At 41.3% G+C, this 22,575-nt stretch overlaps 1 protein-coding gene across 1 annotated transcript; it reads right to left on the bottom strand.

The window, feature by feature from the left end:
* Positions 1-4,226: 4,226 nt before the first annotated feature.
* LOC311285723 (B-cell receptor CD22-like) lies at positions 4,227-18,254 on the bottom strand. The gene is made up of 6 exons (XM_084435760.1): positions 17,904-18,254; positions 5,628-5,945; positions 5,258-5,521; positions 5,049-5,127; positions 4,634-4,685; positions 4,227-4,466 (listed from the first exon to the last, which is right to left on the bottom strand). Exons 1-6 carry the CDS (start codon positions 17,998-18,000, stop codon positions 4,254-4,256), a joined length of 1,023 nt encoding a protein of 340 aa, XP_084291886.1. The 5' UTR covers positions 18,001-18,254; the 3' UTR covers positions 4,227-4,253.
* Between the last annotated feature and the right edge of the window lie 4,321 nt (positions 18,255-22,575).

Below are 22,575 nucleotides of genomic sequence, written 5' to 3'. Positions count from 1 at the left end.
GTAGGCCTATGTTCTACACAAAAACAAACAAAACTCAATAACTGTTATTTGATAAATATCACTAAATAAATAAATAAATAATAGGCTACAATAATATTATTGTATAAATAAATAATATTTTAATATTATAGTAGGCCTAAAACAGTTAATATTTTCAGAATTCTATGCTCATTGAGACAAAAAGACAGATGCAAGATTAATATATACAAATTTGGTTGGTCTAGTCCAAGTAGTCTCTGAGTAACTGAGAGAAATGCAAAAAGTGTTGCAACCGTCCCCGGTCTCCTCTACTATGCAAATATTTTTAGACAAAATTCAGCTGTTTTTACAGTTAAATGTTACCATGACCAAATAAAAAACAAACACAACATTCTTGTCCAAAATATACTATACTTTACATTTAATATTATTTTTTAAAATATAATTTCTGTACTGTATTAAGCATTTTAATATAACAGCTGACAATAGAATTTTAAATATTGTATGTTGACTGTTGTACTTCCTCATGAGACTTGTTTTTTTTTTTAAACCATATGCTCATCTTTTGTTCTGGTTCTAATCTGACTCATAACCATAAAGTTAATCTCCACAAAGGTACTATTCATGAACTGTCAGCTTTATGCCCTTCAGCAAGACACTTCACCTCAAAAGCAGCTTCATACTGTCTCTGTTATGGTCATTTCCAAATCATCATCTAAATGACTAATTAGTTGATATTATGAAACAGATCTTGGTAACACGTTAGAATAATGGTCCGACATTAAAAGGTAACATGCAGGACGTAATGTGTAGTTCTACATCAGCACTTTGGCTACAACCATTAGTCCTAAGTCATTAAGATCAAATCACAAACAATCCTAAAATGGCTGTTGCTGGCGATCCGCCTCAGCAATCCACCCAAAGACACTGTACACCATTGAGGAGGCAACAGGCGATAGAGCTTTGGGTGCTGAGCCTTTGCTTCATAAATGCAATAAATATTTTGATTTATAGATTTTAATCTGCGATGACATAAAGGTTCATTTATGGACAGGCAAAATACATTGAATGAATGCATTGTGAAATAAAACATTGCAGTCAAGTTGAAAATAATGTCCCATCATCTGGGCCGAAAGCCTTGTGGCCAGCTTGAGTGACCCGAGTTTAAGTTCTGGTTCGTGGACCTTTCCCGATCCCATCCCCACCTTTCTCTCCCCCACTTCACTTCCTGTCTACTCACTGTCCTATCATGATAAAAAGACAAAACGCCAAAAATAAATCTTCTAAAATAAATAAATAAATAAAATAGAAAATAATGTCCTACCTGTGGCAGTTGTTTCAAAAGTTTACACTTACAATTGATCGAATAGAGTAAACGGGTAAAAAGAGCCTATTTTGTGTGCTGTCCGAGGGGACCCTTACAGAAAAAACACATGAATTTCACATGTTATCACATGTTTTCCACATGTGATTACATGTGACCTCATGTGATCACATGTGTTCTCATGTGAACAACATGTCACCACATGTGAACAACATTTTACCACATGTGAACAACATTTCACCACATGTGAACATAATGGAGCATGTGGCACATGTGGAAAACATGTTTCTATTGGTTATAATGTGGAGCTCATGTGAAATATATTTGCACATGTTATAAAATAATTTTTAACATGTGAATCATGTTTCCACATCACAAATACTGTACATTTTCAGCTTCTTTGTAATGGGAAGTTGTCCCATTTTTTCATGGGTTTCACATGTGATTATAGGTTTCACATGTGATCTCATGGGTTTCACATGTGATTATAGGTTTCACATGTGATTTCATGGGTTTCACATGTGATCTCATGGGTTTCACGTGATTATAGGTTTCACATGGGAATTTTACGTTTCACATGTGAGCTCATGGGTTTCACATGTGATCACATGTGTTTCACATGCAATCACATGTGCAAATGTTCCAAAAGCACACATTTCCCGTGTGCAAAACACATGTTTCACATGTGATCCACATATTTCACATGTGCAAAGTCACATGTTTTTACATGTTAAATTTCACATGTGCAAAATCACATGTGCATGTGGTCACATGTGATCACATGAGTTTTTGCACATGTGAAGTTCATGTGTTTTTTCTGTAAGGGGATCGAGGGCTCTAAGCGGGAATTTAGCCCAACCCCAGGGTATTCTCCCCCGTATCCCCGGCTAGGAAAAGGAAACCAGCCGAGAGTGAGGAGTTGAGGTGGAGGAGGGATGTGAGTCGGCTGTATGCCTCGATCCTCTCAATGTGATTGGACACATAATCTCTCGAGATGCAGACGTGTTAAAGGCTGACAATTAGCTGAACATACTTGTTTCATTAATGACACTTCTCCCACATTTTAAAATCTTTATTTGTATTTGGCAACATTTTTATTTTAAAACTTTTATTTGTATATAGCAACATGATACCTTATATCATATTTCTATGATTCAATCACTGAAAGAGACCCCTCCCCCATCACTGTGTGCATAGATAGTTAGCGTGATGACATCATCCATTGCAACAAGGTTAACTCCACCCTTTCTCTTAGCTAAAGGCTTTTCTCTATTCCCTAGTAAAAGTTGATCTCAGCAGCTTTGTGAATAGGTTTTAAGAGGAAACTCTTAACTAAGAACTTTTACTGCTATTTAGGAGAAATCTTAGTGGTAAGATAAAATATGTTGTGACTACGGCCCCAGATCACTAGTAGTTCCTGCAGAGTGATAAGGTAACACTTGAGTTATTATGATGCAAGTTATGACCATGTTCAGGGTAAAAAAGGTAATTTGCTTATGTCTCGGACATGTTAATGCTGTGATTAGTAAATAATTAGTAATTCTTTATCATTTGTCATAATTAGTAGATCTTGAGGCTAATCTTATTCAGTAATTATTGATTATATAAGGTGTCAGGATTATGTTTTGTTCTGGTTTGGTCCTGTTCCTGTTTCTTGTTATATTAAGTTGACCTAGTTTCATGTCTCAGTTTGTTCCCTTGGTTCATGATTCTGTTCAACTGTTGTCCTATATTAACTCATTAGCTCCTGTATTCCTGTATTTAAGTCCTGTATTCATTCAGTTCATTGTTCGGTGTTACATATACAGAAGCATTAATATAAAGTCTGTTCACTTCCACAAAACAGACCAAATAAAACACACTCTTCTACCATTATTTATTAAATAACTGTCTTTATTCAAAAACCTTTTGAGCACTTAAAACTTCACAGCAAGTTCTTTAAAATTTCTCTAAAAAAGCCTGATCAGTTCTGGAAAAGCATTCTTTGGACAGATGAAACTAAGATCAACCTGTACCAAAATGACGCAAAGAAAAAAGTATGGAGAAGCCTTGGAACAGCTCATGATCTAAAGAATACAACATCATCTGTAAAACATGGTGGAGGCAGTGTGATGGCATGGGCATGCATGGCTTCCAGTGGCACTGGATCACTGGTGTTTATTGATCATGTGACAGAAGACAGAAGCAGCCGGATGAATTCTGAAGTGTATAGGAATATACTGTCTGCCCAGATTAAGCCAAATGCAGCAAAGTTGGTTGGACGGCGCTTCACGGTACAGATGGACAATGATCCAAAACAGTTTTTTAAGGAAAAGAAGTGGAATAATCTGCAATGGCCGAGTCAATCACCTGATCTCAACCCGATCGAGCATGCGTTTCACTTGCTGAAGGCAAAACTAAAGGCAGAAAGACCTACGAACAAACAACAACTGAAGGAAGCTGCAGTTAAGGCCTGGCAAAGCATCACAAAGCAGGAAACACAGTCTTTGGTGATGTCCATGGGTTCCAGACTTCAGGCAGTCATTGCCTGCAAAGGATTCTCAACAAAATATTAAAAATGAACATTTTATTTATGATTATATTAATTTGTCCAATTACATTTGAGCCCCTGAAAATGGGGGTACTGTGTAAAAAAATGGTTGCAGTTCCTAAAATGTTTACTTGATATTTTTGTTCAGCCTCTGAAATAAAGCTGAAAGTCTGCACTTCAAATTCATCTTGATTGTTTAATTTTAATTTTATTCTGTTGGCATACAGAACCAAAAGTATGAAAATTGTGCCTGTGTCCAAATATATATGGACCTAACTGTATATTTAGGGAGGAATGAATGAATGAAAACAGGAACTGAGAAGTGACAGGAAAAAACAAATAAAAAATCTAGTTCCTGTGCCAAGCCAATAAAGCATACTATATAACACAGTTCTCTCAAGCCATTTATTCTAATGTAAACTAATCCTGGTTCATCTCCTTCCCTGGGCCTCTGACCTCGGCATATACCGTCTCTTGTCCTGAGCCCTGTACTGTGGTGATTTTGGTTTGGGGAGTGGAGAAGTCAATCTCTCCATAGTGGACTATGTCATTCTCATCCTTTGGCATCTCTAGCTCTTCGCCCGACACAAAACCACCATTAGCATAAATGTTCTGCACTTGTTTTTCCTGACCCTGAAAGAGCAAACATAATAAATGACTGTTTATGTGGATCCACTGTCCTCGGTTTTTGGTTTCTGTACATAATAAACCATTATTGTAAACGCATGGTATTGATATCTGCTTATTATGGCACTTCCTATTTGAAATAATGTGTTCTGCTAAAAGAGTGTAAAATATACGTGATCTGAGACGTCGGTTTCCATAATAGTGGATGCCTTTACTCTTTGAACTCTGTATTAATAGGAAATTAAGAAATTCATAAAATACACAACGTACCACCATATTGTGAACACCAGATTATATGTTTCAAAGAGAAATGACAGGTCTGAATTCATTTATTCTTAAGTCCGGTTGCTCTATTTCAGTGGTTCCCAACCCTGCTCCTGGAGTACCCCCAACACTGCACGTTTTCTTTGTCTCCATAATCAAACACACCTGATTCAACTCATCAGCTCATTATCACATGGGTTAATGAGCTGATGAGTTGAATCAGGTGTGTTTGATTAGGGAGACAAAGAAAACGTGCAGTGTTGTGGGTACTCCAGGAGCAGGGTTGGGAACCACTGCTCTATTCCATACAATTCGCCATCTTACCTTAGGAAAAGTGTTATCAGAAGAAATGTCAACAGAATTGCTGATACTCCTACTACACAGCCAATGATCAAAGACTGATCTAATAAAGCAAAATGAGTTGGTAAACAGGCTGTGCAGATCATTTAAAAATAAAATTCAATCATAAATCTGGAGCTACCTATGATGATCATCAGGTAACGTTTAGTATCTGTACATAGAAATAAACTCACCTTCCATAATCAGCTGGATCTCTTCTGACATCTGAGTACCATGTTCATTCTTTGCTTTGCAAAAGTACCAGCCTCCACTGCTCCTATTTACAGTAAAGATCAGTTGTTCTCCTAAATCCAGCTGATTGTCCTGTCCACGTTTGTGCCAGGAGAAGGTCATGTTATTTGATGGATTGGCTTTGCTCTTGCAGGTCAAAGTCACATTAGTGCCAACAGAGACTGAAGCAGATGGATCGATGGTGATGTGAGTTTCTTTTGGAGGAACTTGAGGGCAAAACAGAAACTTCTTTAGATAAACTAGATGTTATAATAGTACACATCTGAACATAATAATGCTAATGAAAGAACATAACTACCCTAAATCTCTTACACAGGACTTGTAGCATCATGGTGGTCTCCACAGTTGAGTCATTAGATGTTTTTCTTGGATATGTAACATTGCAGGAGATGTTCTTTCTGTGATCCATGTATGAAGCTTTGAAGGTCATGTTTGAAAACACTGACTGGGTTTTATCAGGTTTCTCCTGTAACTGTGTTGTAATGTGGGCAGATTCAGAGATGTTGGACCAGGATATTGTAGGAGGTTGTTTGGGGCAGGGGGCTTCAGCAGAGCAGCTCAGACTGACTGTTGTGTTCTCCATCACTGCTTTCAGATCAGTGGGTTTAAGGATGAGAGGTTGTGGTGAATCTACAGGGCAAAGTGAACACGGTATAAATTGCTGTTAAATTTAAGGAAAACATACAACAACATGCTACAAAAACACAATAAACATAGAGGATATAATCAGTTTTTTAAATAACCCTTGAGAAGACCATATTTAAAAAAAAGATGTGATGCACAGGCAAAATACAAACCTAATTCACATGCACAAAAATATAATATTTCACAAAAATCAAGTTATGTGCACACAGTCAAATTATGTATTCATAAAATACATTTCACAAAACCAAAACACAATTCACAGATGTACAACTGTGAACAAAAAGTTTTGAATGTTTACATTTTATGAGTTTTAATATTGAATCTGGAATTGCAAATCGTTATCTATCATTTTGGATTTGTGAGTATATTTTCATGGAAAGTCCATTCACTCTGCGGCCATACTGCAACGACACATGTGTTTAACAATGTTTTTTAATATGTTATTATCAAACCAGCAGCAACCGTCCCATAAACGTGGTTTCTTATGCTATAATAGACCAGCCAATGCGCATGTGCAATCCTGAGAGTTTCTTTGGCAACCACAGCTAGTAACGACAACTGTAATGACGCGATGACTTCACCAATTGCCGATTGGCTCTTTAATTTCGAATGCAGGACTTATTCCGCCATCTTGCTCATAGGGGTACTTGATTCCAGGTTTTTGGGAGTCGACTCTGACTCTCACCATAGGAGTTGATGGAATCGTTTCCTCAAATTCATGTGCTTTACATCAATGTCACGGTTCATGAATCGGCTGTCTCTCACTGATGTGTCTGCGTGAGTGTAATTGTGTGGGTGTGGTTACTCGTTGTGTTAATTAGTGTCACCAGCTGTCATCAATCCCAGGTTCCTTTATATGCCCAGTAACTTCACTCTCATGTTGTCAGATCATTGTGGTTGTTTCCCGGTGTATGTCCTGTGCTCGTGCCTCGTCTACAAGGTTCCTCGTCTGGATTTCGTCAGTTCTTCGTGTCGTCTGGATTTCGTCAGTTCCTCGTGTCGTCTGGATGTTCCACGGTTCCTGGGTTTCACTCGAGCACGCTTACCACTGCACCACCACCGGATAGCCATCTCGTCCCTGCTTCAACAGCCACCTGAGTGTTTGTCCCCGACCTGTGTTTTTACATCTGACCACCAACAATAAACTGAGTTTTACTTGTGTCACGGGTGACAAAAGCGCTTAGCGAGCGGAACCCTTCTTCTGAACCACGAGTTTCCTGAGGGAGCGATTTGTATGTAACACATCCGACTCCGGTTCCGGGTGTGGCAGGAATTTTGCCCGGCCTGATTGGTGCTGATGCACTGCAGGTGCGAGAGAGAGAGACATAGCCTTCACATAGGCTTTCCGCTTTACAAATCAAACATAAAAGAGCCATTGAGAGAAGCGTTGGGGGTGGATGGTGGTTGTGTTGACGGTGGGCGGGAGCTGGTTCTCTCGGAGCAGTTTTGGGCACAAGTGGCTCAGGGGGAAGCTGTCTGGATGGGAAGGTCTCCTGTTGAAATTGTCCGCATTGGGAGTTGTAATGGGCTGTGGGGAAGCCTCGTTGGGGTGCAAGCTGCCCATTGAAGTCTGCTGGATCAGAGTTCGTCTGTGGGAATCTGCTGGACTGATTTATCGATTGGATCTGCGCCGTGAAGGGAGGGAGAAAGATAAGTGAATTGATTTCATCTTACAAACATCTGAAAAGCTTGAAGAGGATACAGTGAATGTAAATCTGACTGTTGGGGAAGCTATGTGTTTCAGAGTGTGCTGAAGAGGAACTGAGGATTGAATATCCCCCCATGGGAGTGTAATGAATGGATTGAGACCTCTGATCAGCCCTATCGTGTGAGTGAATTGCAGTGCTTTTGCCTTATTGATACACATTGATTCATCGCTGTGGATTTGAAGTGAACACGAGTGTGGTGTTTTTGCTGAGAAGCGGCCCCAACCCTTGCTTACACGTTGTGGAAAGTTATGATATCTGCTCGACATATTAACCCCTTCTCTGCCTGAGCTCCGTGAATGTACAGCTACGCTGGTGAAGTACTATTAACCTTTTCTCTGCCTGAGCCCTGTGAGTGTATAGCTGTGCTGGTGAAGTACTATTAACCTCTTCTCTGCCTGAGCCCTGTGAGTGTACAGCTGCGCTGGTGAAGTGTCCATTAACCTCTTCTCTGCCTGAGTCCTGTGAGTACAGCTACGCTGGTGAAGTACTATTAACCTCTTCTCTGCCTGAGCTCTGTGAGTGTACAGCTGCGTTGGTGAAGTGTCCATTAACCTCTTCTCTGCCTGAGTCCTGTGAGTGTACAGCTACGCTGGTGAAGTATTATTAATCTCTTCTCTGCCTGAGTCCTGTGAGTGTACAGCTACGCTGGTGAAGTACTATTAACCCCTTCTCTGCCTGAGCCCCGTGAGTGTACAGCTACGCTGGTGAAGTACTATTAACCTCTTCTCTGCCTGAGTCCTGTGAGTGTACAGCTACGCTGGTGAAGTACTATTAACCTCTTCTCTGCCTGAGCCCTGTGAGTGTACAGCTACGCTGGTGAAGTATTATTAATCTCTTCTCTGCCTGAGTCCTGTGAGTGTACAGCTACGCTGGTGAAGTACTATTAACCTCTTCTCTGCCTGAGCCCTGTGAGTGTACAGCTACGCTGGTGAAGTATTATTAATCTCTTCTCTGCCTGAGCCCTGTGAGTGTACAGCTACGCTGGTGAAGTATTATTAATCTCTTCTCTGCCTGAGCCCTGTGAGTGTACAGCTACGCTGGTGAAGTACTATTAACCTCTTCTCTGCTTGAGCCTTGAAGGAATGTATTGTTGGAGAAGAAGCCTTACCTTTCTACTCACCGTCTGAGTCTGGAAGTATGCAGCATCGCTGGTAAAGTAAGCTTTTAAACTACTGTCTCGTTACTGTGCACCGACGAAAGTAACCTGTACTGAGAAGAATCCTTACCTTTCTACTCAATGTCTGAGTCTGGAAGTATGCAGCATCGCTGGTGAAGTAAGCTTTTAAGTCACTGTCTCTCTACTGTGCACTGACGAAAGTATCCTGTACTGAGAAGAACCTTACCTTCCTACTTACTGTCTGAGTCCTGAAGTATGCAGCATTGCTGATGAAGTAAGCTCTTGAGTCATCGTCCCATTACTGTGCACCGACGAGAGTTCCCCATGACGACGAAGGCCTAGAAGACATCGAATTCCATTAAGATTTGTGCCCTTTTTATATCTTGTGATAAATAAAGATTATTATTCTTCTGAGCTTATCTTGTGTCTGCGTCGTCCATCTGTCGCGGGCCCGTGGTGTCGGCTCCTCGCGGTGGTGGTGTGTTCGCAGTCCGGTGGCGGCGGGTCATCCGAGGTCCGTCCCGGTGACACTTGCATCTTGCATCCTCCTGTTATTTCCTCACAGAACGATCTGACCAATCATGGACGCAGCAAGCACAACTCAACTCAATGATTTCATCGCTCACTGCATCACACGTATGGACCAACAAGAGGAGAACGTCTCGGGCACAGGTCGTGCGGTACAAGCACTCGTGAAGCAGGTGTCCGAGCTCTCCCAACAGGTACAACAGCTACGGATTCCCACTGCGCCCCCCACACCGCCCGTTCCCCCACCACCAGCGCCCGCAGCAGCGCAAGGACCGGAGCCACGCCTACCTACACCTGAGGGGTATTCCGGTGAGCCTGAATATTGCAGAGCGTTCCTCACGAGATGTTCCATGCATTTCGCCTTACAGCCACGCACTTTCCAGAGTGAACATGCAAAGGTGGCATTTGTATTGACCCTGCTGTCAGGGAAAGCAGCGCTTTGGGGAACGGCGGTGTGGGAGAACGGAAACGACTGCTGCACCTCGTTCCAGGCACTCTCCGAGGAGATGAGGAGAGTGTTCGATCGTGCAGTGGCGGGTAAGGAGGCGGCCAGATTACTCGCCGAACTGCGACAGGGGGAAGGCTCGGTGGCGGACTATTCCATTCAGTTCCGCACCCTGGCCGCAGAGTGCCGTTGGAACGAGGAGGCGCAGTGGGATATGTTCCTGCATGGGCTGGCTGACCGCGTTCAAAGGGAGATATATACATTGGACTTACCTGAGTCATTGAACGGACTGGTGGATCTTGCTCTGAGAGTGGACGCTCGACTGAATCGTGTGACCAGATTGACGCGTCCCAGCCGTCCACAGCCCGACACATGCAGGTGGGGAGAGCTCGGCTTTCCCGGGAGGAGAGGGAAAGGCGGAGATCCCAAGGACTCTGCCTATACTGTGGCCGGACGGGCCATTTCATCCACTCCTGCCCGGCAAAAGAAGCAAGCCCGGTAGTAAGTATGAGGCTACTATCGGGTGGGATCTCCGCCGAGAAGACCTCATCACCATCATCGACCCTCCTCCCGGTAAGACTGAGATGGCGAACGTTGACGCACTGCACCAATGCACTACTGGATTCGGGAGCGGAGGGTAATTTCATGGACTCCAAACTTGCACTTAAACTTCAGATTCCTGTCACTCCCCTCCCGCACCAGATTACCGTCAACGCACTCAATCGACAAGAACTTCCCCGGATTACGCATTCTACTGAAAACATCACCCTCATCACTTCTGGCAATCACACAGAACTCATCTCATTTTTACTCATGGACTCACCACTTGCACCAGTGGTTTTGGGACACCCGTGGCTTTCAAGACACAACCCCCGTGTCAACTGGTGCACAAATACTGTTTCCACATGGAGTAACCACTGTCATGAGTCCTGTTTAGTGTCTGCCTGTCCCTCTGTGTCTGGTTCTGTGTTTCAGGGTGAGGCAGCGGATTTGTCTAACGTCCCCGCGGAGTACCTCGACCTGAAGGAAGTGTTCAGTAAGTCTCGTGCTGCTTCTCTCCCTCCGCATCGTTCCTATGACTGTGCGATAGATCTACTGCCAGGTAAATCTCCGCCTAAGGGCAAACTTTACTCTCTTTCTGTTCCCGAGAGGGAGGCCATGGAGAAATATATTTCTGATTCTCTAGCCTCTGGATTCATCCAGCCTTCCTCTTCTCCTGCGGGGGCGGGGTTCTTTTTCGTTGGGAAGAAGGATGGTTCTCTGTGACCTTGCATTGATTACCGAGAGCTGAACAACATCACGGTAAAGAATTCTTATCCTTTGCCGTTGATGTCTTCAGCTTTCGAGAGGTTGCAGGGAGCATCCATTTTCACAAAACTGGACTTACATACGCATATCATGCATATCATTTGGTTCGCATCAGGAAGGGGGATGAATGGAAAACCGCTTTTAATACCCCCAGGGGGCACTTTGAATATTTGGTTATGCCTTTCGGGCTTTCCAACAGCCCAGCGGTTTTCCAGGCACTCGTGAATGACGTGTTGAGAGACATGGTAGATCAATTCATATATGTTTACCTGGATGACATATTGATTTTTTTTCTTCGTCTCTCCAGGAACACGTTCAACACGTCAGACGAGTGCTCCAGAGACTGTTAGAGAATGGGCTTTTTGTCAAGGCGGAGAAATGTGCGTTTCATGCACAGTCTGTTCCCTTCCTAGGGTACATCATCTCTTCTGAGGGATTGCGCATGGATCCTGACAAGGTTAAGGCTGTGGTTGATTGGCCAAGTCCAGATTCCCGTAAGGCCCTACAGCGGTTTCTGGGGTTCGCCAATTTTTACCGGCGTTTCATTCGCAATTTCAGCCAACTAGTCGCACCTCTGACTGCCTTGACCTCCCCCCGAACGACGTTCAGGTGGTCGAACACTGCCGAGGCAGTGTTCACCAACCTCAAGAGTCGCTTCGTTTCGGCTCCAATTCTTGTCACCCCTGATCCCACTCGTCAGTTCGTGGTGGAGGTCGACGCGTCAGAGGTGGGAGTAGGAGCAGTGCTTTCACAACGCGCTTCCTCAGACGACAAGATGCACCCCTGCGCGTTTTTTTTTTCTCATCGACTATCGCCTGCCGAACGTAATTATGACATTGGTAACAGAGAGTTGTTGGCAGTCAAGTTAGCGTTGGAGGAGTGGCGTCATTGGTTAGAGGGTTCGGGGGTACCCTTTATCGTTTGGACCGATCACAAGAATCTTGAATACATCAGATCTGCTAAAAGACTCAACTCCAGGCAGGCTCGGTGGGCTCTTTTTTTCGGACGTTTTGATTTTGTTCTCTCGTACCGCCCGGGTTCCAAGAACATCAAACCCGACTCTTTATCTCGTATTTTTGATCCATCCGAACGCCCGGTGACTCCCGAGTGTATTTTACCTGAGAAGGTTGTCATCTCCACTCTGGTATGGGAGGTCGAATCGAGGGTCAAGACAGCCCTAGAAGGGGTAACGCCTCCGCCTGGTTGCCCACCGAGTCGTTTGTTTGTTCCGGAGGGGTTACGGTCCGACGTTAGTCGATGGGGTCATTGCTCCAACGTGGCGTGTCATCCAGGAGTGACTTGCACGAGTTTTCTAGTTAAGCAACGATTCTGGTGGCCATTAATGGCTCGCGACATTCACGATTTTGTTTTGGCTAACCAACCCCCAGATGGGTTACTTTGACCGCTGCCTGTCCCTTCGAGACCCTGGTCCCATATCGCTCTAGATTTTGTCACCGCCCTCCAAAGGCATGACGGTTGTTTTAACCATAGTGGACCGGTTCTCGAAGGCGGCACATTTCATCCCCTTGCCCAAATTACCTTCAGCCAAGGAGACAGCGGTCACAGTCATAGATCACGTCTTTCGGTTACATGGCCTCCCGATGGATGTGGTCTCTGTCTTGTGGTCCCAATTCGTATCCAAATTTTGGCGAGAATTTTGTAAGTTACTGGGGGCCACGGTCAGTCTGTCCTCGGGCTATCATCCCCAGAGCAATGGCCAGTCTGAACGAGCCAACCAGGGCCTCGAGAGAATGTTGCGATGTTTGGTTGCCAAGAATCCGTCGTCCTGGAGCCAACAGCTTTCTATGGTGGAGTACGCCCACAATTCATTACCAGTGTCATCCACGGGCCTTTCGCCATTTAAGTGTAGTTTAGGTTACCAGCCACCAATTTTTCCGAGTCTGGAATCCGAGGTCGCGGTCCCCTCCGCTCACGCATTCGTCCAGAGGTGCCGCCGTACTTGGACTAGAGCCCGTGAGACTCTACTCCAAGCGGGGGGGCGCATGAAGGCCAAGGCCGATCGCCACCGGTCAAAGCCTCCCGTCTACGTCGTGGGTCAAAAAGTGTGGCTTTCTACCAAGAATATTCCGCTCCGCTCCGTGTCTAACAAGTTAGCTCCCAAATTCATTGGCCCGTTTTCTGTCACCAAGATTATTAGTCCGGTGACAGTCCGACTCAAACTCCCTCCTGCATACAGGAGAATTCACCCCGCCTTCCATGTGTCTAAAGTCAAGCCCGTGTTTTATTCTCACTTTAATCCGCCTGCCCCGGTTCCCCCCCCGCCGCGACTCGTAGATGGGGAACCTACGTATTTGGTACACCGTATTCTGGACTCGAGACGGAGGGGACGCGGATTTCAGTACTTGGTGGACTGGGAGGGTTACGGTCCGGAGGAGAGAAGTTGGGTACCTGCTAGAGACATTCTGGATCACTCCCTTATCGATGATTACAATCGACAGGTAAGGTTGTCTGGGAACGCCAGGAGGCGTTCCTAGGGAGGGGGGTACTGTCACGGTTCATGAATCGGCTGTCTCTCACTGTGTCTGCGTGAGTGTAATTTTATGGGTGTGGTTACTCGTTGTGTTGATTAGTGTCACCAGCTGTCATCAATCCCAGGTTCCTTTATATGCCCAGTAACTTCACTCTCATGTTGTCAGATCGGTGTGGTTGTTTCCCGGTGTGTGTCCTGTGCTCGTGCCTCGTCTACAAGGTTCCTCGTCTGGATTTCGTCAGTTCTTCGTGTCGTCTGGATGTTCCACGGTTGCTGGGTTTCACTCGAGCACGCTTACCACTGCACCACCACCGGATCGCCATCTCGTCCCTGCTTCAACAGCCACCTGAGTGTTTGTCCCCGACCTGTGTTTTTACATCTGACCACCAACAATAAACTGAGTTTTACTTGCATCTTGCATCCTCCTGTTATTTCCTCACAATCAAAACAGAGTCAGGAATAGAACAAAATAGCAGTCATTGTGTCATGGGTTGGGAGGTGCTGGTTAGTAGGCATGACGAAGATGGTAAATTCAAACAGTCTTTATTTACAAACGAAATAACTCAAGAATACAGAAACAGGCAGAAGATTTATTTGACCAAACTTCACTTACACTTTGACAAGAACTGACAAATAAACAGAGAACAAAGAGGAACTTGAATTCACAATGATAATGCACTAAATGCAGACAGGTGAGCTTGTTAATGACTTAACTAATGACTGATGGGAAACTAGAACAAAGGACACATGTAACTTAAGGGGGAAAACTAAGGGTCGTTTACACAACATCATTTTACAATAAATTCAAATTTTGTATGCGTTTTGGCCATACATTTACACAACAACGACGTTTTGGGCCTGAAAACGCAAACTTTTGAAAACAGGTTTCAAAGTTCAAGTTTTTGAAAACAATACCGTTTATCATCTCCGTGTAAACTTCAAAAACGCAAATCTGTGAAAATGGTATTAAGTGCGTATTATGTGCTCAGTCTATAGACGTGCACGTTTGGCGCGAATGCATGTAGAAGAATGCGTAAATGTGTGTAGTATCTCTTTACAAAGTGACATCGCCTACTGACCTGGCAGCATAATACAGCGTTTCTAATCGTTTTCATGGATCCGTGTGAATGGGGATAATTTTGATAATTTTTTCATCTGCACAAAGAAAAACCCATTGTAGGGATGACATGCCTTGAAATGATGAGTAGCCTATTAACATTGTTACCATTAATTAATATTACAGAGGTATGAGTAAAGAAGTGAGCGATTTCAGACACAGCAATAGAATAAACGATTCCTGTGCTAGAGCTGTAGCCTGGTTAAAACCAGACCATTCTCAGTTGTAACTGAGTTATGGTCTGGCAAAGCTCCATAGACAAATCATTTCCAAAGGGGCGTCACCAACGGACGTCGCTCAAAAACCTAAAACCAATCAGAGCGATCGTCATCGTGTAAAGCCATATGCTGCGTCCCAAATCGCCTAAGTTACACTACACCATAAAAGTATGTACTCTTTTTGTGAAGAAAAGGTATTTACTTTTGAATGTGTAGCAAAAAAGTAGGCAAGCTTTGGGACATACTACTTCGTCATCTTTATCGGACGGATCTGTCGCGTGCATCCTGTCACGTAAACTGCCCTGTCAATCATCTTGTCACAGTTAAAATCCTCTATTAAATCTAATTTAATTTCCTACCGTTTCGGAGAGAAATGTAGTAGCACGTTCATCTGCCAGTGGGTCTTTCATGGAGACTGTCCTCATGTGTTTGCAATTTGAATATAATAATGCATTTAAAAGTTGAACAGACATCGCTCAAATGCCTCTGGGTGCAATTGGATAGACCTAAAACCAATCAGAGCGATCGTCACTGTGTAAAGCCCGCCTCAACGTTTCTGATTGGTGCCGCGATTTCTAAGCCATGGAAATGGGCTTGAATGAGCTCTTTGCCAGACTTACTTCTCGAGCAAATCTGAATTAGCCGGAAGTTGTCTGGGTTTTCCCAGGCTACTAGAGCTGACCTTGACTCAACTCTTTTAGATTCGACTCCTTATCAATTGCACGTTGCAATTTCTCCCATTCATAGTAATATGAGTTCACAATCTTGGTATATCTAAAGTCTTTGGATGCACGTCTAAGCAAAATGTTTTTGGATAGTAACTTATTGTGACTCAAAACTTTATAAGGACAGTATTGATAAGGAAGCATGGAATTTGCATGTCAGTTGGTGAAATGTTACAGTTTCATAACTATTGATAATTCACCCTTTTAGACACATTTGTGCTGTAAATGAAAACAAATGCACAAGCAAACTCATGGAAAAGTTTATTCCCCTAGCTACACTGAACAATGTGCTAACCTCAGCAAATTGCATGCTTCATTATCAACACTGTCCTCATAATGTGTTTTTAGTCACAATAACCAATAACACTTTAGAATAATGGTCCCTCATTAATATGTAACTATGCAGAAAGTAATGGAATACAAAACTACATTAACACTTCAGCTAGGCTATATTATTAACTAATATGGACGGACCATTATTCTAAAGTGTTTCGCAACAAACTACTATCCAAAAACATTTTACTTTACTTAGCCTAAATGCCTATCCCTGTCTTTTTTCGCCATGCTTGATGTAAATAGGCTATTTAATTTACATTCTGATCAAGTCATATTGTGCAAAAGTTGTGCAAAACCGTGGTCCTTGAGTCCAGTCTGAAAAGTACGATGGAAGCGTGTGGGAGTAGAGAGCTACGGAGCCCGGGAAGTCAGCTGTGGGAGAAAAAAACAATCCGTGGAGACGGTTTTGCAATCCGTCTGCTCAGTTTATAAACCGTACTCACGAAATTCTCAAACTCTTCCCTCGGTTTAACAAATCGTGCCTACGGATTAATAAACTGTACCCACGAGTTTCTAATCCGCGCTCTCAGATTTGTAAACTGTGCCCACGCTTTCATAATCTGTACCCACGGGTTTGTAAACTGTACTCATGGATTTGTGGCTCGTCCTCATTTTAGAAGAACACCAGGAGGTACTTTGTTAACGAATCTTATTGTATATTGTTTTATTGTGGAATAAGTGGAATACATCAAATTGTCTTAACTGCGTCTGCATGCTTAAAGTGATTCTCAATTGTAGCGGGTATGGGGTGGAATATACGATTTAATAGGCTATGAATGACGTGCATCAAAATCTTTTGTTTATGTGTGATAATCTTAGCACTTTATTATTATTGTCTAACCTGTATCATGACTGATATTTGACGAATTGCTTTGTTCCTTTTTTGTAAGTTTTGGACAAAAGCGTCTTCTAAATAAGTAGCCTAAAATGTAACAATAATAATAATAATTATTATTATTTGAGTTTATAACTATAAATGAGTTCACTTAAGACAGTAATATGTTTATCATAAAATAAATTATGAATGCTTTATTTTTAAGCAAAAATTATGCAAAAAATGTAGGCCTATTTTATCCAAAACTGTAAAAGGTTAGGTTATAGCCTATAAAAATAAAGCATTCATTGATTTTTTTTTTTTTTGGTTATATATATATATATATATATATATATATATATATATATATATATATATATAATATATAAAACACTCGTTCACTCATTTTGGCGCCGCTATGGTTGAGTTGGGTCACCGTGATTTTGCCAAGTAAGACATGTTCCTGGATCAACATATTTTGTTGATCCTGGAATAACATTCCTGCCCCAAAATTTAGTCCTAACCCTAACCCTATCCCTACCCCTAAACCTAACCCTACCCAAACTTTTCCCTAAAATCAGAGGGAAATGATAGGTGAATAACACTGATGTTGAAGCACCTCACCCTGGTTTTAAACCTAAATTTGACATAAACTGTAAACTTGTTCCTCAAATCTGATTGGTTGATTGGAAAGTTGTTCCAGGATCAACAAAGATGTTAATCCAGGAACATGTGGTACTTGGTGAAATCACGTTCACCGGTTGGGTTGAGTAGCGCTGCCTATGCCGTGGGACGGCCCTGGGCGGAATACCTCCCACCTTCTAAGTCATTGTGTCACTTGAATCCTGAGACTCCCTTAGGACTGCACATGTGCTGTGGCTGATCTAGCCTAAAAAATAGGCTTTCTAATGCTATTTGAGCATAAGAAACAACAATTAAGGGATTCTGTTGCAGATTTGAAGATTTCAGGATTCTCCCATTCAAATAGATAGGATTTGGTCTTGGATGCTCGAAATATTTTTTATATATTGAAATAATTAAATACTCAGGGCCTTCACAATCATGAATCATAATCAGGAAGTAATTTTAAAATGTCACAACAGATTAATATAGCTTATAGTGGAGCCCCACTTACCAGAAACAGAAATGTTGATGGGATTCAGATATGAGTATTTCCAGTCTGGTGACTTTATTTCCACCCTGAAGTAGTAATTGTCTGAATGATTGTTCATCACATCATAAAAAACTGTGGTACATTCACGCTGACTAAGATTTCCAGTTATCTCTATACGACTGAATCCTTTGCTGATGTTTGTCCTTCCATTATAAACTACCAAAGCCCATGGTTCGGGAAAAGGATAATTCTTTATCCAGAAGCCAAATATACTTCCTGCATTCTTCAGTATGTTCTCTGGCCCATAAAATGTACAAGGTATCTGCACACAAGAGCCGCTCAGTGCTGTTATTTTGCTTGGCAATTTTGCATAATATACTGGAGTTTCTGAAAACAGAACAGCAATATAAACATACAAACACCTTAAAATATCTTGTTTTGCAAAATGAGTGTAATACAGGGTACAAAATTATAGCTAAATACATTTTCTTACAAAATACACAATTTCTGAAAAGAAAGTAACCTAACAAACATACAAAGACACTTCAAAATATTGTTTCACATAATTACTGTAATACAAAATGTTTTTGATTATTTTAATTTTAGTTGTACAGCAATAACTGTCTCACCTGAAGATATCAGTACATTGGAGAAGAACAGAAAAACCATGAAAGGAAAGACAGACATCTCAAGTGCTGTAGGTACAAACACGAAAACATGAGTTTCCAATCTACAAAAAAGCTTCAGACAGATATCACTTTTTCTTTTGATTCTTAAAAAGGTATATTTTCTAAATTATATTTTAATGTGAATAATTTTTAATTGGATAGTCTGAAATGTGCTTAAAGAGAGACAACAAAATGATAGAGAAGCCTCACCTCCAGCAGTACAGTCCGTCATTCATTCAGAGTAAAACAGAAGTCCAGCACGATTTCCTCACAGGATTTCTGTGATATGACTACTACTTTTTTTAGACAAGAGTAATGATGCAGAGGTTAACTATTTCTAGGAGTCCCCAATGTGTACTTTCAACAGGTGAAGCATTTAATATTACCAGAATAAAATAAACCAAATGTCCAAGTCTGTAAAACATGCATATAGACTATCAAATGACCTTTTACATTTAAATACTTTCTGTACTTTGTCACTAGAATATCATAACAGTTTTTTGTCTGGATTAAACAACAGTCTGTTGTACTTCCTCATGCAAACCTGTTTATCAACCCATCAGCAAAGAACAGAGAAGCTTTAGTACAGAGTTAGATTACTGTTCTGAAATAATAGTGCATTTTATCATAGTGGTTAGTATGGAAGCTTATAAACTATATAAACCTTTCTCGCAATTCTGACTTAATAACACGCAATTGTGACTTCATATGTAATTCTGAGAGAAAAGAATAACGAGATATACAGTGGTGGTCAGAATTAATGGCACCCCTGGTAAATATGATCAAAAATGGCTGTAAAAACATAAATCTGTATTGTTTATCCTTTTGATCTTTCATTAAAAAAAAAAAGCAAAAATCTAACCTTTCATTGAAGAAAAAGAATTGAAAGTGGGGGGTAAATCACATTATAAAATAAATGCTTTTCTCCAAAACACGTCGGTCACAATTATCGGCACCCCTAGAATGTTTTACGAGTGAAATATCTCTGAAGTATATTCCCATTAATATTTACCTTTATTTAGCGTACCAGGGTTACTAGGAACATGACATTGTCCAGCTATGACTTCTTGTTTCACAAGAGTTTAAATATGACGAATACACAAAGGCCAAATTTCTTTAATCATCCATCACAATGAGTAAAACCAAAGAATATAGTTCTGATGTGCAGCAAAAGATTGTTGAGCATCACAAAATAGAAAGTGGCTGTAAGAAAATAGCAAAAGAATTGAAAATTGACCATCAGGGCAATAATTAAGAAGTTCCAATCAACTAAAGATGTTACGAATCTGCCAGGAAGAGGACGTGTGTCTATATTGTCTTAAAGTGCGGTGAGGAGAAAAGTTTGAGTGGCCAAAGACTCTCCAAGGATCACAGATGGACTATTTCAACTTTCTTTGTAGTGATTCCATAATTACTCAAAGAATCACTCAACTACAAGATTTAACTGATTAGATATTGATGATTTTCATTTGTCATTCTTTTTCTATTGATTAAGTCTTTCTTTACAGACCATCTTTGCAGATACTGCTTTCATTTGTTGAACTGGTTTCATTTCAATTCATTTTCATATAAATGCATTGTTCTGTTTATTTCTTCTGTTTCCTAAATTGATATAAAGGTATAAAAAGTTAATTCCTGTCTTTATTGTTTGTGGCTACACACTGGGAAACATATTAAGATATTTTTTTTGCAGCAGCATTAAGTTCTTAGTTGGTGGGCAGATATATTATTCAGATATATGTATAAAATTTGCTAGAATACTGATCCTTTCACAGACAAATGGAGTACACTTTAATATTGTAAATATATATATATATATATATATATATATATATATATATATATATATATATATGTATATGTACATGGAAGGAGATGATTGTTTTTGAATATTCCATACCATTTACAGAGAGTTTATCTCCAGCACTCACTAAGTGAATCCTCAGGTGATGAGGCATCACCTCTTGAAACCCCAAGAGATCCTCTTCTGGCTTCCTCGAACTGGAGCAAACGACAAAGTCTCTTTTCGGAGAGGTGGAGGGCCTGGTGAACACGGCTGCGGCAAAGAGAATATGTGGCAACACACATCTGCCAACAGTGTGGGAGAAATCCAGCTGCTGTGACTGGTGTTGTGACTGCCAACCACATCCCTTCCTCTGTGCTGATTGTGACGTCAGCATGCACACCAGACGTACTTCACAACAGAGATGCCATGACTGCTGGATTCTTCCAGCCATTGCCTCCAACAGCTTTTGTGGTCAACGGCTCTTTCCCATTGTGGTAAGTTCTGGTTTGTGTGTGTACAACATATATCTCATTCTCAGAATAGTTAAGCTCATAAGCTTTACTATTTAAATGATGACTTTTTGTCTTTTATTGTTTTATCTTGAATGTATGTGGATACTCTGTCAGTCAGATTTTTGAGCACATCTTGAGTACATTTTCTGCAATATGCTTCATTGCCATTGATCTATTACAATCTTATATTTCTCAGTCAATACAAATTAACATAATTCAAGTCTACTGTATGATCTTTTTCAGTCCGGTTTGTACCTGTGGAGATGCCTGACAAAATCTGTGGTTTTTCACCAGAGTTATTGAGGGTTAGTCCAGGAAAGATTGTTGCTGTGGTCACAATGAATGGTAAGAATGTGAAGAACTTTATTTTGTCCTGTTTGAGAAGCATCTTTAAAATAAATATCTATCCATACGCGACTCCCTACAAGTTTTACATAGATATAAAACTAAAAATATATGAAGTATACAAAGTAATATATAAATAGTACAAAGAACCCAAACCCTGGTTTACATTACAGTGGATGTGTTTTTGATATTTACAGGACGACTTGATCTAACCATGCCCGAGTTAATTTGTGAGGCATGCCAATCCACTTGGACTGCTGGAGTCGATGACCTAAACAGAAGTGACTACTGGCCTGCAACCCTTCAATTTGCCACACTTTATGCCACAGATGTCTTTTTTTCATTTGAAGAAATGAAGATGGCGGCACCAGGACTGTCCTGCCAAGCATTTTTAAGAATACTGAATCAGCCAACTGTCCGCTTTGGTCGTGTGAGTATTGAATTGATCTATCCAGTGTTGTTGATATCTTTGAGTTGTTGGTTGATAAGCAAGATCTCAGCAGACAGTTTTCTGAAAAGTTTTTTTGAGTGGGAGGCTGTGCGATTTGAGGTGGACAACATATGCAAGGAAGAGCCCTTCAACTGTCCTGCATGCACCCTAGATTTGCTTGCAGTTTCAGTTGATGGAAACCACAAGCATTACCGTTTCAAGAATGCTGCTAGCTACTACAAACTGTGTATCACAGTGTTTGTATTAATAAGAAAACATAGCTCTTTAATGTGAACTAAGAAATCTCAGATTTTAAGTTATCATAAATTGTTGTCCATCACCAATTGTTGTTTTTTTAGATCTGAGGAACAGGCCATCTTTGAAGGCGTCTTCATAGCCAAGGATGAAGACGTGAAAAGATTTGTGGACCACATTCACAACACAACCAAACATGTAAAATTCTAGATGATAATTAGACTACAGCACTATAATGACCTCTTTCTGAAGAGTTTGTTTAGGAGAGTCTTATTTTCATCAACAATTTTCCATATTGTAGTTCAGTGGAAGAAGTGTTTGTGGAGGGGAGTGGTCAGCAGCCAGAGATACCTCATAAAGATCTGCCAGCAAGGTAGACGAGGAGGGATTGGAGCTTGCGGTGTGTCGGTACGGAGTCCTGCTCCGTGCCTTAAATATGTATGGGGGGGAAATGTTGCCTATCCCCTGTACCTGCAAGAAAAGCTGGCCAGTAGGCAAATCACTTTTTTTTTTTTGTATGGATGTGACCTGCAAATATTGGCCCTACCTCCAAAGAGTTGCAAAAAGCTGTCCAGAGCTCCAGCACCTTCTTAACATGAAGCCATTCCTTTCGGTATTTCATGCCAAAGCCCATGATTTTAAATGCGAGGTAAGGAAGTGTTGCTATGTGATAGAATCGCATTATCTAAACTGAACA

This window comes from Rutilus rutilus (assembly GCF_951802725.1).
Source record: "Rutilus rutilus genome assembly, contig: SCAFFOLD_59, whole genome shotgun sequence".
In the NCBI taxonomy this organism is placed as follows: Eukaryota; Metazoa; Chordata; class Actinopteri; order Cypriniformes; family Leuciscidae; genus Rutilus; species Rutilus rutilus.
This window is presented reverse-complemented; position numbering and strand designations above follow the sequence as displayed.